This window comes from Rhinopithecus roxellana, chromosome 1, assembly GCF_007565055.1.
Source record: "Rhinopithecus roxellana isolate Shanxi Qingling chromosome 1, ASM756505v1, whole genome shotgun sequence".
Taxonomy (NCBI): domain Eukaryota; kingdom Metazoa; phylum Chordata; class Mammalia; order Primates; family Cercopithecidae; genus Rhinopithecus; species Rhinopithecus roxellana.
Genome location: NC_044549.1, coordinates 53630700 through 53647325, shown reverse-complemented (window position 1 = coordinate 53647325; position 16626 = coordinate 53630700). Strand labels below are relative to the sequence as shown.

Here is a 16626-nt window from a genome sequence, read left to right as displayed (position 1 = left end):
GAGGAGAAGCCATTGGGCAACAGGGCCAGCCACCCAGTGCCAGCGGCCACGGGACTGAAAACGTCCCAGGAACCAGGAAGTGAAGCCATGGCAGCTCTGAGGGCTCTTCTCTCCACACCCAGGCACCAGCACCTGCTGGGTTTGGACTCCATCAGACCCGAGCTTGGTGCCTGCTGAGGCTGGTGTAAGGGTTCAGGAGGCCTGAGGGAAACAGGCACTGCCCCACCAGACACCAAGCACAGGCAGCATCTGCCACTTGGCCATCATTTCACTGGCTTGGAAACTCTTTCTTTTCAATTTTTTTTTTTTTGAGACGGGGGTCTCGTCATGTCACCCAGGCGGGAGCACAGTGGCACGAACACAGCGCTCACTGCAGCCTCGAACGCCTGGGCCCAGGTGATCCTCCAGCCTCAGCCTCCCAAAGAGCTGGGATTACAGGCAAGAGCCACAGTGTCTGGCTGATTTGGCAACTCTCTGTCATTGCTCTGTGGCTTCTGCCTCTTCCAGCCATTAGACCATACCCTCCTCAGGGCTTCCACTGCCCCACGGCTTCTGCCTTCTGCCTTCTCGGCTCCTCTGCTCCCAACAACTCTCTCTGCACATATCCCAGTCAGCACTAGAGCTTTCAGCTGAGGCCGCTGCACACCCCATAAGTTAGTTGTCCTGGACCCAGCCATCCTTGTCTACTCCATGCAGTAGTAGGCTGCCCAGTGGAAGGATCACAGGGTCAGCTTAGCTCAGAGAAGCCATGGCTATGGTGGGCGTGCAACAGCTGCCCTGAAGGGGCTAGGCTGGCAGGGTCCTGGGGCGGTTCAGGAGGTCCCAGCCCCCACAGGTCCTGCCTCTAAAGCTCCTGTTGTCGTGGAAGCTGGAGCCCAGCCTCACTACAGACTTTTAGGGCAATGACTCCCCAAAAGGCTGAGGGCAGCCAAGTGCCTGGCTGGGCCCTGGAAGCACAGAGGGAAACATGACATGGTTCAGCCCCCAGGAGCTCTGGGTGCAGAGGGGGCAGGCAGATCTGAGCACACCGACCTCAACATAAGGTCATGACAAAGCAGGCCCTCAGGGGACTTGGGGCTTGGAGCAGGGATGTCCCATAGTCCTCTAGGGGATGGTGGGGGAAGGGTCCTGGAGGGGAGGCACTGAGGCTGGCCGGGAGATGAAAGATGTGACGTGCAGAAGGGGAGGGTGTGCTGGTGCAAGAGAGTAAACTCAGAAAAGCAAGCTGGGGTCGGATCACAGAGAGAGCTGGGCTGCTGGGATCATCGTGTGTCCTTTCCCTGGGGCCTTGGGAGCCATAGAAGGGTAGTGAGAGAGGGACTTCACTGTGGAGGTCCCAGCCTGCAGGTGACAGTCTAGTTTCATGCCCTGGCTGCCTCAAGAAGGGAGGGGCTGCAATCCAGGAGGCCAGAGAGAGGCAGTCCCAGTGGTAGGGATAAGAGGCAACAATGCTGAGATGCCCTTTGCTCTAAATGCAACCCCACACCCCATCTCCATCACCCACGCCAGGGAGTCCCAGAGTCTATTTGTTGGCACACAGCTTCTGCTTTCCTGGGGGCCTCTTCCAAGTCCTCTGCTCTCTCAGGAATGAAGCCCCAACACTGTTGGCAAGACCCACCAGGCCTTCGTCAGACAGACACGTCGAAGGACCTGTCATTCCACCCATGCCCAGCTTCCCGGAGGCCCTTCCTGCCTCCACTCCTCCCACCCCCGCTGTGGGTCACTGACCCTGCTTGGAAAACACCAGGCTTGCTCATATAAGGAGGGTGGGCCAGGCCTGAGTATTCAGCAATGGCATCTGCGTGGTGGCCCTGTCTCATCTTGGCTCTGCTCTCCGGCTTGGCAGCCTCTGGCTTCCCGAGAAGCCCCTTTCAGCTGCTTGGGGTAAGTCTGCCCCCTCTTTGCCATCTGGGTCTTGGTGTGGAATGGGCAGAAGACACCATGCTTGGCAAGGCCTCTGAGAGAAGAGGAGTGAAGAGGAGGCAGAGGGCTGGGCACTAAGCCGCTGGGAGTAGTGTGGACACTGAGAACTGGGCTCCAGCTGAGGCCTCTGCTAACCTGCTGTCTAACCCTGGGAAGGCTCTTAAAACTCCCTGGGCCTCAGCTTCCCCACCTGTCAAAAGAGCAATGCACCATGAACTGTTCACTTCACTGAGGGGCAATGAAGGTTCAAGTCTCAGACAAGTGTGACCTCTACAAAACACTGAGTTGAGCCCTGTGGGGTGTGGCGGGGGGAGGGGTACTCTGGAAGGAGGCCTAAAGGGGCCTGGGGGCCGGGGAAAGGCAGAATGGGAGATAGAATGAGGTGGGGCACGTGGGGTGTGAAGAGAGCTCTGGGTTCAGTTCCCCCTGCCCTGCTCTCCTGGTAACCTGGAGACCTGCCCTTCTCTGGACCTCAGTTTCCCCATCTATTCAGAATTCTTTCTACTCTGACATGTGGCTCTGGAGGGTCCTATGTCCGGGGGTCACTCAGGTGTGTGGGAGGCAGGGCACCACTGTATCCCTGGTCTCAGCCCAGAGCCTCCCAGGCCATGAGGCCTTGGCGTTGGCCTTGGCTTGATTCCTCTGTTTGTGTTTGTTTTTGGTTTTTCAGAAACGGAGCCTCCCGGAAGGGGTGAGAACTTTCACCGGGGGTTGGGACCGAGTGGGGCAGGGAAGGATGGAGCTGGTTGCCCAACCACTGAAGGTGTAGGCCATAACAGCAGACTCCTCACAGCTGGCAAACAGCTAATGGCCCCCTGCCCTGGCAGCCTCCAATGGTGCAGGACTTCTGGGAAAGGGCACACCACAGAATGGCAACCTCTCCAACCTCGCAGGATGTAGCCCAAGAGGGCCCCTTACAGGCATCCCTTCCTTCCACAGACACTTCCTTAGCACTTGCTGGTACCTGGTTCTGTGATGCGGTCCCTGCCATACCCTCACGAAGCATCTTTATATCCCTAGGGGGAGAGGCTGGAATGCCTCCCTAGAGCCTCTCAAAATCCAACACCCCTATTGGAAAGAGAGTGTCTGGAGACTTCCCTTGGCACAGGAAATCAGTTCCTTTTTGGGAGACAGAATGAGGCAATTACCTAAAGACCCAGGAGGTGGGCTGGGCTGTGTGTTTGAGGGAGTGTGAGGTGTGGAGGATGAGCAGGAAGAGCCAGGGGCAGGTGCTCCAGAGCCAGTGTCCCAGGCATGGCTGGAGCTCAGGGTGACAGGACCGGGGAGGGCAAGCTCTCACTGGCTGCAGCAGTGTGTAAACAGATCGTAGAGTTGAGGAGGCAGGACAAGCATCCAAATAATGGTGGCCGCCAGAACATGGAGACTGGGGACACCACCAAGTCTTCCAATGTAGAAGACCTGCAGGATGAGGGTTGCGTGCCAGGCAGGGGCCTCAGAGCCTGCAAGGGGGTTTGCAAGGAAGGTGGCTGGGTTACAAACCTGGTTCTAGAGTGTCCCAGTCTGGTTGATTCTCCACCCACCTCCCCAAAGGTGGCTGATGGCGTCGAGGTCTACAGTACCAAAATCAACTCCAAGGTGACCTCCCGTTTTGCTCACAATGTTGTCACCACGAGAGCGGTCAATCGTGCAGACACAGCCAAGGAGGTTTCCTTTGATGTGGAGCTGCCCAAGACAGCCTTCATCACCAACTTCACTTTGTGGGTACCACCATGGCTGTTGGCTCTGGGCTCGGGATGGGGGTCTAGCCCAGTGTGATCCCCCAACCCCCAACTCTCTTTCTCTGCAGGACCATCGATGGCGTTACCTACCCTGGGAATGTCAAGGAGAAGGAAGTTGCCAAGAAGCAGTATGAAAAGGCTGTGTCCCAGGGCAAGACAGCTGGCTTGGTTAAGTAAGCATGGACTCCCAGGCCTTGGGGAGAATGTCTGGGATTCAAGGGCCTTCAGGGCTACAAACAGCAACAACTATTATTATTGTTATAGCAAAATGTGCCCATAATTTTGCCATTATCTCATGTTGAGGCTGAGGCAAGCGAGGCTCAGAATGGTTAGGGATCTCCCTCACCAAAGGGCTGGGCCTGGGGCCGAGGGGCACAGAAGGGTGGGCTCCTGCAGTCTTTGAGGGAGTCACCATCTTGAACCCTGTTCAGAGCCTCTGGGAGGAAGCTGGAGAAGTTCACCGTCTCAGTCAACGTGGCTGCAGGCAGCAAAGTCACCTTTGAGTTAACCTACGAGGAGCTCCTGAAGAGGCACAAGGGCAAGTACGAGATGTACCTCAAGGTCCAGCCTAAGCAACTGGTCAAACACTTCGAGGTAATCAACCGCCCCTGTAGCCCTGGGGGGACGGCAGCGGGATGCAGGAACCGGCCCATGGGGCAGTCTCAGACGGGGGTCAAAAACGCAAAAGTTCTGCCTCACCGTATCCCCCACCCTTGGCTGGGAAGGCTGGAGGAATTCAGTGGTTCTGACCCCACCATCTAGGGGCGAGGGGAAGAGGCTGGGACGGACTCCACAGATGCAGACTCGGTGCTGGGCCCTCAAGGGCAACACCAGCAAGTGCCTCTGTAAGGCTTCTCACTGGGCATATGGGCATTTTTCCTGCCTCAAAGCTGAAAGCCAAAGGAAAAGCGTCAGTGGTGGAATTTCGGGTGCATATGGCAGGCGGTGGTAACACCTCAGGATCAGCATACTCTTCTCCAAGCCCCTGTGGTCACTTTCCCAGTGGGAGACACCAGGCTTCACCCTCAGCACTGTCGCAGAGGGTCCCTGCATCACTGCAGACCCATCTCATTCCCATTGGCCTTGTTCTGGGAACTGGCCTCTGTGGTCACTAAGTGACATCTCCTTACTTTGGCCATTTCAGATTGATGTAGACATCTTTGAGCCTCAGGGAATCAGCATGCTGGATGCTGAGGCCTCGTTCATCACCAACGACCTCCTGGGAAGCGCCCTCACCAAGTCCTTCTCAGGGAAAAAGGTGATGTAGACGTCTCTCAGACCTGGCGGGGCAGGGGAAGGAACACTGACCCCAGCAGAACAAGCCTGCAGCCCAGGGCTTAGCTGCTACAAGCATGCATGTGTTGGGGTAGGGGTGGGGATCAATCTGCCACTATCACCTTCCTCCTTTCCCACTGGGGTTGGGAGTGAGGATGCTGAGGGCAGGGGCTGCTGACAATGACCTACCAGAGGAGCCATTTACAAAGCCTGGTCCCGTTCCCCCTTGGGAAATGGACAGGGCAGGGCTTATCTTCCCTGTTTTACAGGCCCAGAGGCTAAGGCCCGAGGGAGTCATTTAGATCTACTGACTCCAAAATGAGGGGTGAAAGACTAAAGAGAACTTCATTCTTGGTGCTGGCTGGTTGGCTCCAGTCCCCAAGGCTCCCAGCTGTTCCAGGGGCCTTAATGGCTGTGAACAGTGGGCGAATAAATGTTTGTATAAACAACAAACCAGTCATCCACGACTTCCAGGGCGAGGCCCGAGGGGCACACACTCAGAGGACTGCTGGCTTCTGCAGGGCCACGTCCTGCCCAGGGACCCTCCTTCTCCCCATTCTCCTCCTTTCTCCCTCCCCTCCTCTTGGCACCCACACACCAACATTCCAAACCACCCTACAAGAAATTCCTTTTAATGGGAAGCTACCCCTTTCCTAAGTAGCTTCTCAGTGCTGAGCTCCAAGGTAGGCTGGGCTAATGGGTGTGTGAGGCCAAGAAAAAGGGAGCTGGAAGCTGAAGCAGACAAGGCCTGCGCCCCGCCAGGAGCCCTGATCTCCAAGGGGAAGAGCAGTGCTCAGAAAGGCTGCAGCATGGTAAACAGTGCCTTCCAGTGAGTCCTGGGAGCTGCAGAGCACGCCGGCGGCAGGCAGGGCTGCCCGGGCCTCCAGCTCTTGCTAGCTTCTGCGCTGCTAAGGGCTCCTCCCTGTGAGGCTGCACCTCTGCTCCCTCAGCTAAGGACTGAGGTCTGCCAGTGGGCAGGTCCTGGCCGAGCTGAGCAAGGTCTTTCATCTCCATCCCTCAGGGCCATGTGTCCTTCAAGCCCAGCTTAGACCAACAGCGTTCATGCCCAACCTGTACAGACTCCCTCCTCAATGGAGATTTCACCATCACCTATGACGTGAACAGAGAATCTCCTGGCAACGTGCAGGTACCCAGGCTGGCCGATTCATCATCACAGTGGGTCGAGGGCTGGTGGGGAGGGGCTGCAGCTACATCTAGTGCCATCACCCTGGGTCCTCAGCCCAAGGCTGTTTGCCTACAGGATATGGGACAGCTGATGGCCTAGAGCCTGGTGCAGCACCCCCTAGAGGGTGGGATAGGAACGTCTTTTTCTTGGGCTGGTAAATGTCTGACTTCCACCTGCAAGAATAGTCAATGTGGTGTTGCTAAAAGGACACTGGCCTCCATCTCTCTCCCCACTTTCCAGATAGTCAATGGCTACTTCGTGCACTTCTTTGCACCTCAAGGCCTTCCAGTGGTGCCTAAAAACGTGGCCTTCGTGATTGATATCAGCGGCTCCATGGCTGGTCGGAAATTAGAGCAGGTAATCAGCCCCAGTGGCATAGCCAGGGCTCGGGGGAGTAGGGAGTAGAGGAGGTTTTTTTTTTTTAAGTGGAAAAAGCTGATCCTTGTGGTGAATGAGGAGAAAGGAGACAGGATAAGAGAAGGCTCACGGCCTCTGCCCGCTTCTGTGGCAAGCCTCAGGCAGAGCTCGCTGGTGCAGATGGCGTGGGCTGCACTGCCTGCTGAGCTGAGAAGGGACTTCACTCTCTGCTGCAGCTTCTCCCAGCTCTTTGTCTCTCTCTCCTCCAGACAAAGGAGGCCCTTCTCAGAATCCTGGAAGATATGAAAGAGGAAGACTATCTGAATTTCATCCTGTTCAGTGGAGATGTGTCCACATGGAAAGAACACTTAGTCCAGGCCACGCCCGAGAACCTCCAGGAGGCCAGGACGTTTGTGAAGAGCATGGAGGATAAAGGAAGTAAGAGCAGAGCCGGAGCCCACGTGCTCTAGTGATGCCTCTCTCTGTCCCTGAGCAGCCTGCAACCCCCCTCTTAGGGCAGGGACTCTGCTGGTCTCAGGCCCTGAAGATCTGAGCTGGGGTAGAGGCGGAAGTGGATGGTCCTCAGGCTTGAAGACAGGATATCAGTTGTCTTCTCTGTGGTCCAGGGAAACTCATTCTTTCTGTTTCTAATCCATGATCCTGGTATCTCACAAGTCCCAGCAAGATAAGGCCACAGAGAACCCTTCTTCTTGGCCCTGTTTCATATGGAATATGACAAATGATGTCTACACCACTCCCCTCTCCTCCCAGTGAGAGGGGCTGGGAGTCCGTCCAACTGTTTGCCAAAGGGTTTTCACAATCACCATGTGCTTTTCATCTTCTGGCAACCTTTCATCCCCATTTGAAAGTGGAAGTTGTTTGTTCACACACTGGTTCATTCATTGTTTGCTGAGTACCACCATGGGCTGGCAGATAGGGTTCTTGGGCACATGAGTGGGGCCGGCTGTCCCAGCCTCCTCCGCTCCAGCCTCTCTGCACACTGGCACCCTGAGGACACCCTCCCACGGTGCTGTCTGTCTGTGTCCCAGTGACCAACATCAATGATGGGCTGCTGAGGGGCATCAGTATGCTGAACAAGGCCCGAGAGGAGCACAGAGTCCCAGAGAGGAGCACCGCCATCGTCATCATGCTGACTGATGGGGATGCCAATGTTGGTGAGGAGCACGGGCATGGCTTTGAGCTAGGGCTGAAGCACTTGGCTGCTGCTCCTGGCTCTGTAGCTGGCTCGTTGAAAAACCTAAGGTAGCTCTTCCCTGGGTTGCCTGTGGTCTGCCTCTCCCTACCCTCAAGGGCAGGGTCCTGCCTCTCTCTGCCAGGGCTCTCCACCATCTGCCCCACAAGGGCTCCTGGTTGTGACTCCACCAACTCTGCATGTGCAGGAGTCCCATCTCCCCAGACACAGCTGGTCTAGACCATCCCCAGGGCTGGGGCTGGACTATGAATACCCCTTTCTCCAACAGGTGAGAGCAGACCTGAAAAAATCCAAGAGAATGTGCGGAACGCCATCGGGGGCAAGTTCCCCTTGTATAACCTGGGCTTTGGCAACAATCTGAATTATAACTTCCTGGAGAACATGGCCCTGGAGAACCATGGGTTTGCCCGGCGCATTTATGAGGACTCCGATGCCGATCTGCAGTTGCAGGTACGCCTTGTCTTGCACACTTCTGGGCATAAGGAGCTCACTACTTCCTCAGACAGCTGCTCCATAAGATGACAGTTTTAGTTATTAGGAAGAGCTTCCTCTTAGGTCAAAATCCACCTCTGACTATCTCTTACCCATCAATAAGGATTCTGATTTTGTCCTTGGGCTACACAACAGGCCTGCTTCTTCAGTAGGATTATCAGAGCAAACACAGGACGTCTGGTTCAATATGAATTTCTGATAAATAATGAATTTTTGTAGTGTAAGTATGCCCGAAGTATTGCACAGGACTTTGTATTAGTGTACTGTGGCTGCCATACCTAAGTTCCAAGTGGCTTCAATGAGAGAAACATATTGTCTCCCAGTTCCAGAGCCTGGACGTCCTAGAACCATGTGGCAGTGGATTGGTTCCTTCTGAGGGTTATGAGGGCAGATCTGTTCTAGGCCTCTTTCCTTTTCTCCATGGCTTATCAATGGCTGTCTTCTCCCTGTGTCTGCACACGTCTTCCCTCTGGATGTCTATGTCCAACTCCCCTTTTAATAAGGACATCAATCATTTTGGATTAGGGCCCACACTCATGACCTTATTTTGTAGACCCTGTCTCCAAATAAGTTTGAATTTTAGGAGTACATTATTCAACCCATAACAGACATACCTACACTAAAAAATTACTCATTGTTTATTTGACCTTCAGCATAGCTGCATGTCCTGTCTTTGTATTTGCTGAATCTGGCAATTTTGTTCCTTCTTTAGGCAGGTAATGGCATCTCCACCTCTGCAGGGCAACCACTCCATCCCTTCCCTCCTCTGTCTCCGGATCTCTGTACTCATGTACACATCACCTTCTCATCTGCCTCTCTTTACTTCCTTTTCTCCTTCTTGCTTTCATTCCAACAGACATTCCTTAAATATTTTCTTTGTGCCAAGAACTCTGTCCTTTCATATTTCTTTTTTTAAATAGGAAATACTTCTGAAACTGTTGTTTCTAGTCTTCCTTGTGTCTACCTGGGAACAGGGAGTTGCGGTGGGGCAGCCCCCACAGACTGAAGGACGCAGTCAGGGACAGGCAGAGTGAGCATTAGGAGCCAAGATGGGCCCAGCCCTGGGGCGCAGATGCCCAGCTGCAGCATCGGTGGGAGCCCGACCTGGGGCTTGAGATGACCGGCCCCGTTTGAACATCAGGGCTTCTATGAGGAGGTGGCCAACCCACTGCTGACGGGCGTGGAGATGGATTACCCCGAGAATGCCATCCTGGGCCTCACCCAGAACACTTACCAGCACTTCTATGACGGCTCTGAGATTGTGGTGGCTGGGCGCCTGGTGGGCGAGGACGTGAACAGCTTTAAGGCGGATGTGAAGGGCCATGGGGTGAGTGGGGACAGGGCCTGGAAATGTGCTGGGGATGGGGTATCAGCAGTGGTGGGGCTCTGGCCTCGTGAGGGTCCAGGAGTGGTGGCCTCTGAACCTGACCCACCTGAGCCTCCAGCCCCTTGCCTCCTTCCACCCCCACCCCAGGCCACCAACGACCTGACCTTCACAGAGGAGGTGGACATGAAGGAGATGGAGAAGGCCCTGCAGGAGCGGGACTACATCTTCGGGAATTACATTGAGCGGCTCTGGGCCTACCTCACCATCGAGCAGCTGCTGGAGAAGCGGTGAGCAGGGCCCCAGCCCCCACCTGTGCCTACCCCTGGCTGGGCTCCAACAGAAGGGCACCCCAGTGCGCAGTCCCAGTGGTGCTGCCCTCTTCTTGGCCCAGTCCAGGAACTGTCTGTAGAGCAGCCTGTAAGGAACCCCAGGCCGCCACTCCCCATCCTGGCAGCCCCAAGGCTCAAGCGGGCAAGCTCCGTGGCCAGCAGCCTGGGAGTGCCCTGGGGTAGGGGGGTCCTCAGCACCCTGCTCCCCACACTGGGCATGGCCCAGGGGTAGTGAGACTGAGCGGAACTGAAGGCCGCGATCCCAGCCCTCAGTGTTCAGAGGGCAGAGCTGAGGGTCAACACTGACCCACTGAGAGGGTTGTGTTGCTGTGGGTGGGATTAGCCTGCGAAGCCTTTAGTACACAATCTAGCTGAGTACTCCGCACATGGACACCATTGTGAGTGGCTGTTGTAGCCCCTTATTTTATTTATTTATTTATTTTTGAGATGGGGTCTCGTTCTGTCACCCAGGCTGGAGTGCAATGGTGCGATCTTAGCTCACTACAACCTCCACCTCCTGGGTTCAAGCAATTCTCCTGCCTCAGCCTCCCGAGTAGCTGGGATTACAGGCATGCACCACCACGCCTGGCTAATTTTTGCATTTTTAGTAGAGATGGGGTTTCACCATGTTGGCCAGGCTTGTCTCGAACTCCTGACCTCAGGTGATTCACCCGCCTCAGCCTCCCAAAGTGCTAGGATTACAGGTGTGAGCCACCATGCCCAGCTGGCCCTTATGTTTTATACGTGGGGAAACCAAGGCCCAGTGAGGAAACAGGGCTTGTTCACATGCCCCAGGGAGTTGTGAGCCAGTCTTCTCTGAGCCCAACTGGGCTGTATCCTGGGGTAGGTGGAGTGGGGATCCCCAGCTGCGTCCAGCGCTCCAGTGCAGGGGAAGCGGGCAGGGTGCTGCTCTCCAGGCTGTCCTCCTGACTGGCCCCTCCTCACAGCAAGAACGCCCATGGCGAGGAGAAGGAGAACCTCACGGCCCAGGCCCTGGACCTGTCCCTCAAGTATCACTTTGTGACTCCACTGACCTCCATGGTGGTGACCAAGCCTGAGGACAATGAGGATGAGAGGGCCATCGCCGACAAGCCTGGCGAAGGTGGGGATAGGGATGGAGGCTGGAACCCGGAAGCCTCCCTCTAGGACCCTGCGCTGGACACCATCCCTGAGTGTCCAGTGGAGGAGTGGGCCGGGCTGGGGAGACCCAGACCTGCTGCAGTGGGGCGTCTAAAGGAAAACTGGCCACGGGCTGGGGAAAGTGGGGTGCAATGTGAAGCAGTCAGTATGGACAGTGGGGTGTGGGGTGAATAGGAGCCTCTGTACCTCTAAAGGGATGTGAGTAAAGGGGAACACTGCTCAGGGGACATTGCAAGGAAAAGGACTGAGGCTGCAGCATGGAAGGGCTTAGTTAGACAAGAAGCAGCACTTCCAATATGAAAGTTAGGCCTGGAGCAGGCTACCAGGCACCTAGAGACTGTTGGGGGAAGAGTCCCTGAGAGCTGGAGGCTGGGACCCCTCAACCAGACCCCAGACTGCACTACTCAACAGGGGATCCCAAATGCCCACTGCAACTAGGCACAGGGTCTGTGTGTGGTGGTGGGGGATTGGCACTGGGAGACATGGGAGGCAAAGAGCTGGGCCCAGCCAGGCCAGGCCTCTGGCTTCCAGGAACTCCTAGTTCCAGGGGACACCCAGTGGGAGAACAGCTGGCTGCTGGGAGGCCCACAGCCTAGGGCTGGTTGGCCAAGCAGCCAGCTCTGGTCCTTGCTCACCAGTGCCCTACGGCTTCTAATGCATTTCTCCTCTTCCTCCCTCGCTGCACCTGCAGATGCAGAAGGTAAGCTTTAGCCAGCCACCGGGGTGGACATTATGGAAGGGAGACAAGAGAGAACTGAGGAGGCCTTTCCAAGCAAGATAGGACCCCCAGCCATGGGGGCACACTTGGGACACCTGGGCTCAGGCCCAGCCGTATTGCCAAATCATGACTCTGCCCCTCTCTGAGCCTGAGGATCCCTGTAAGTGAATTGGAAGTGGCTTCCCTTGCCCAGGGAGAGACAAGCAGTGTGACAGTATCTGTGGCCTGTAAAAATGAGCAATTTAGCATGTCAGTTGTTTATACTTCATTCATCCCATAGCAACCCTCCAAGAGGGTCCTTTTATGATCCCCATTTTACAATGGGGAAATTGGGGCACAGAGGGGTTAATTTGCTCAGTCTATTTGCTCACAGACTCAGCAGATGGCCAAGCTGGTACTTAGGCCAAGGCAGTCTGGCCCCAGTGCCCATGCTGGGGATTGCTGGGGATCACAGTCCTCTGTGCCTCTCTCACCACAAAACTGGAACCTCACAGACTCTCTGCCACTAGGCAGGGCCTCTCCAGCCCCTACTGGCCTGCCCCACCTCCATCTACAAGCAGGGTGCCTTTGGACTGGGCCATCATTTTCCCCTCAGAATAGCCCTGACAAATGTACCGGTGCATGTGAGTACATATATGCATGCGCACGCATATGTGTGTGCCTGTGTGCACGTGTGGGTGGGTGTTTACTACTAAGAAGCAACAGACAGCCATGAGCCTCACTCACCCCAACTAGGCGGTGGGAAGCCCAGGAGTGGGGGCAGATGTTTGCTGTAAGCATTACTCAAGAAGCTTATGACTTAATGGCTTGCATTTCAGCCACATCAAAAAGCCCTGCCCCAACATTAAAATCATATCCTATTGCCACCAGTTCCATAAAGGACTTCCCTGGATGTGCCCATTTCTAAAGCCTAATCTTTGGGGTCACATCTCCACCTCTATCTGCCAGTGTTGGGGCCCAGCAGCACTAAGACAGGCAGAAAGGACAGGGCTGGGGGAGAAGGAACCCCTAGACCCTGCTCATGACTGCCTTTTGACTTCTTTTCAGCCACACCGGTGAGCCCCGCCATGTCCTATCTGAGTGAGTACACACTGGTGGCTGCCCCTCCGCCCACTGCTTAGAGCCTGCCCCTGCCACGTGTCCCTCCGCTGTGGCTACTCACTCAGCCCTCCGGGACAGGCAGATGGACAATGTCCCCTGAGGAGACTGAAGGGTGGGAGGGCAATGGCATTAGAGAGCAGGTAGGGGAGGGACATGAGCTGAATGCCCATGGAGGTCGTCGGGTACCTCCCAGGGCCACTTGCTTAGCTCAGCCCCCTCTCCCTTTGTATCTGCAGCCAGCTACCAGCCTCCTCAAAACCCCTACTACCATGGTGAGTCCCTGGCTGCTCTTGGGGAAGGCTCAGGGGCTTGGGCATGTGCTCCTGCTTGTCTTGGAGTTGAGCCCATGGAAGCCAGAGGCTGGGGGAGGCCCCAGGTATGATGAGAGGTCCCGGGAGTCAGCCCCTTCTCTAATGTGTCACCAGTGGATGGGGACCCCCACTTCATCATCCAAGTTCCGGAGAAAGACGATGCCCTCTGCTTCAACATCAATGAAGCCCCAGGCACCATACTGCGCCTTATTCAGGACCCAGTCACAGGTGAGGCTTGTAGGCTAGGGCCGGGGCCAGGAGGCTCTTCCTGGGAGGGCTTGGGTGCCCCCAGGTAGGCACATGGACCAGGTTCTCACTCTGCCCAGTAAGGCGTCGTCTTCACATGCAGAGAAACCCCTGGGGGTGGGGAGTGCCCAGGGCTACAGGCTCACTCAGCCCCGCATGCCAGTGCTATTGGGAGATGATTAGAGTGAATGGGCCGCCTTGGCCTAGGGTAGGACCCAGCCTGTGTCTGGGGAATAGTTTTTCTCTGAACAACACTCCCTGGCCCAGGCAAGGGGCAGACCCACAATGTCCCAGCATGACCCAAACCTAGAGTGTCTAGGAAACAATAGGCTTGGGCTCTGAAGTCCTGGTCTCTCTTGTGGCCCCTACTCTGCTGCCCAAGCTCAGCTGGTCTGGTTGAAGAGGAAGGCATACCCCTAAAGGCAATCTGGACTCAGAGTTCTCGCTGGTCTCTCTCCCTGCCCCATCCCTCTGGCAGGCCTCACAGTTAACGGGCAGATCATCGGTGACAAGAGAGGCAGCCCTGACTCCAAGACCAGAAAGACTTACTTTGGAAAACTGGGCATTGCCAATGCTCAGATGGATTTCCAGGTGGAGGTGACGACGGAGAAGATCACCCTGTGGAACAGGGCCGTGCCGAGCACCTTCAGCTGGCTGGACACAGTCACGGTCACGCAGGATGGGTAAGCTTGCCTACAAGGTCTCCAACGTGGACTATAGGCTGAGGGTCTAAGGAGGTTCTTGAGGGATTTAGACAAATCCCAGGACAGGAGACCCATGGGGGTCACAGGAAAGATCAGAGGCCCCAGAATCCAGTCTGCTGCCACAGGGGAGGGTGACCATAGTGGCCCCCAACCAAACCCTGGGGCCCTGTCAGAGCCAGAATTGGTAGCTGCATAGTTCAGCTGGTTGGGTGAAGGCATTAGATGATAATGGCCCCCTTTTGCCTCTTCTGTAGCTGCTCGTCTTCTTAGCTCTCCTGTCTTCAGATCCCCCACAGCCTCCAACTGAGGCTCAGAGAAGGTGTGGAGCCTGGCCAGTGTCATTCAGGAAGTCAGTGACTGACCTGGGGCTGGACCACAGGCCTCCAGCCTCATAGGCTAGCCATCTCTTTCCCACTTATAGACACGCAAGGATGCACTCACGGGAGGGGAGACAGTGTGCATGAGGCGACCTCTTTCCAATGCTCCTGAGATAGTTTCTAGAGTCTGTGGGCCCTCGGGTGCCTTGTACACAAGATACCCTTGAGTCAGATGCCCAGTGTCACAGCCACTGGGCCCCACAGCCACTTTCTGGCCTCCTCTCGTAGGCTATCCATGATGATCAACAGGAAGAAGAACATGGTGGTCTCCTTTGGAGATGGGGTTACCTTTGTGGTCGTCCTACACCAGGTGTGGAAGAAACATCCTGTCCACCATGACTTTCTAGGCTTCTACGTGGTGGACAGTCACCGGATGTCAGCACAGACGCATGGGCTGCTGGGTATGAAGTGTTCAGACTGCAGGCTGTTCAGGCCTGAGAGCAGCATGGGAAAGAAATACACAAGGCCTTCCTAGCCATCCCGTACCCAGCTCACAACACCCCATTCAGCCTTTGTATAAACCCTAAAAGGCCAGTGGCCACGTTACCTGTGGCAATGGCCAGGGGCTGACGGCATGAATGTTTTTCTTACCAGGGCAATTCTTCCAACCCTTTGACTTTAAAGTGTCTGACATCCGGCCAGGCTCTGACCCCACAAAGCCAGATGCCACATTGGTGGTGAAGACCCATCAGCTGACTGTCACTAGGTGAGGAGACTTCGCCAACACCCTCACCTGCTCAGCAACAAGAGGAGGAAAGAGCCCCCACTGCCCAGGCACATTAGTCTGGTGGGCTTTTGTCTTCTGTGGGGTACCCTTGTTTCTCTTTGAGGTCTTGGCCCCTACCAGGCTCTTCCTAATCAAGAAAAAGCCCAAACTTGGCTTCCGAGAAAGAGTAATCATGTAACTTCATTCTTGACCAAAGAATTCTGGGCTGTTAGAATTGCCAACTTCCCATCCTTTTTCAATCTCAGGTCCGAGAGCCTAGCACCCATCTTTCCCACCCCAAGTATTGCAGCATCTCTCCTCTTTCCCCAGAGGCTCCCAGAAAGATTACAGGAAGGATGCCAACATTGGCACGAAGGTTGTCTGCTGGTTCGTCCACAACAATGGAGAAGGGCTGATTGATGGTGTCCACACTGACTACATTGTCCCCAACCTGTTTTGAATAGACACACCAGCTCCTGTTGGGATGGATGGCCCAGATTCTGTGGCATCTGGAACCTGGGCACAGAGAGGGGCCTGTGGGAGGGGCTGGGAAAATAAAGTCCAAGGTTGAGACCAGACAGTTGCCAGCCTCTACATGCTTTCACGAGCCTCTGCTCCAGGGAACAGGCAGCTGGGACCCATGGCAGCTCAAAAAAGGGGATGGTTAGCAGGAAGGCAACTTCTTGGGCCTCTCCACTGACACAGCTGAGAGACAGAGTTGGTTGGACTGGAACTTTAGGAAGTCAAATGTATGACAGCTTGGGGGAAAAAATAAAGAACTGACTCTGAAGGAAAGGGGCTCTGAGAAGTCAGTAAGGGTTGAATGTGTTTCAGTATCCAGGAAAGTCATAAGATAAGTAAATGGTCCCAGCTCAGGAGCTCCAATCAGGACCTTTAGAAGTAGATAATACTCCAGTGCAGACACAGCCCACATCTAAATGGGGATGTCAGCCACCCTTCCATCTATCCATCCATCTACCCACCATCCATCCACCCATCCCTCCACCCATCCATCCATTCACCCACCCACACACCCATTCACCATTCCACCATCTGTTCAACCACGCATCCACTCATCCATCTGTCTGTCCCTCCACCATGCATGCATCCACCCATCAACCTATCTATCCATTTCTTCGACCATCTGTCCATTCATCCATTCATCCCCCAGCTACCTATTCGTCATCCAACTATGCATCCGTCCACTCATCCATCCTACCATCTGTCCATCTCTCCATTTGTCCATCCATCCATCCATCCATCCATCCATCCATCCAACCATCAATTCACCCACCCATCCATCCACGTACCCATCCATCAATTCAGCAGATAAACACAATACCCTGGGCCAGGATCCGGGGGTACAGTTGAGTAATCCAGTTCCTATTTTCATGAGTGCTCAAGTTTGTCTTCAACTGGGCCAGGCCTCTCTGGGATCCTCTGATTGTACCTTATGATGACCACTTGGTGTATTCTCCCAAT

The 16626-nt window shown here is 55.2% G+C and overlaps 1 protein-coding gene across 5 annotated transcripts; it reads left to right on the top strand.

The window, feature by feature from the left end:
* The first annotated feature begins 1761 nt into the window (after window positions 1–1761).
* Window positions 1762–15722, top strand: ITIH3 (inter-alpha-trypsin inhibitor heavy chain 3). 5 transcript variants are annotated; one of them, XM_010364978.2, is made up of 23 exons: window positions 1762–1884; window positions 2594–2614; window positions 3475–3641; window positions 3731–3835; window positions 4094–4256; window positions 4807–4920; window positions 5959–6084; window positions 6364–6480; window positions 6750–6918; window positions 7530–7655; window positions 7962–8143; window positions 9327–9512; window positions 9660–9799; window positions 10789–10943; window positions 11673–11681; window positions 12209–12322; window positions 12747–12779; window positions 13037–13072; window positions 13226–13339; window positions 13836–14040; window positions 14667–14839; window positions 15033–15144; window positions 15475–15722. In XM_010364978.2, exons 1-23 carry the CDS (start codon window positions 1792–1794, stop codon window positions 15602–15604), a joined length of 2790 nt encoding a protein of 929 aa, XP_010363280.1. In that variant the 5' UTR covers window positions 1762–1791; the 3' UTR covers window positions 15605–15722. The 5 variants fall into 5 exon arrangements, with proteins under 5 accessions (XP_010363280.1, XP_030784683.1, XP_010363282.1 ...); XM_030928823.1 differs by lacking the exon at window positions 12209–12322; XM_010364980.2 differs by lacking the exon at window positions 13037–13072.
* The last annotated feature ends 904 nt before the right edge of the window (window positions 15723–16626 follow it).

Bases quoted from the DNA above. Each gene is read 5' to 3' on its own strand.
- ITIH3 (XM_010364978.2), top strand. From the start codon at position 1,792: ATGGCATCTGCGTGGTGGCCCTGTCTCATCTTGGCTCTGCTCTCCGGC. The intron at 6,085-6,363 runs GTACCCAGGCTG...CCCACTTTCCAG, and splicing joins AATCTCCTGGCAACGTGCAG to ATAGTCAATGGCTACTTCGT. The intron at 7,656-7,961 runs GTGAGGAGCACG...TTTCTCCAACAG, and splicing joins TGATGGGGATGCCAATGTTG to GTGAGAGCAGACCTGAAAAA.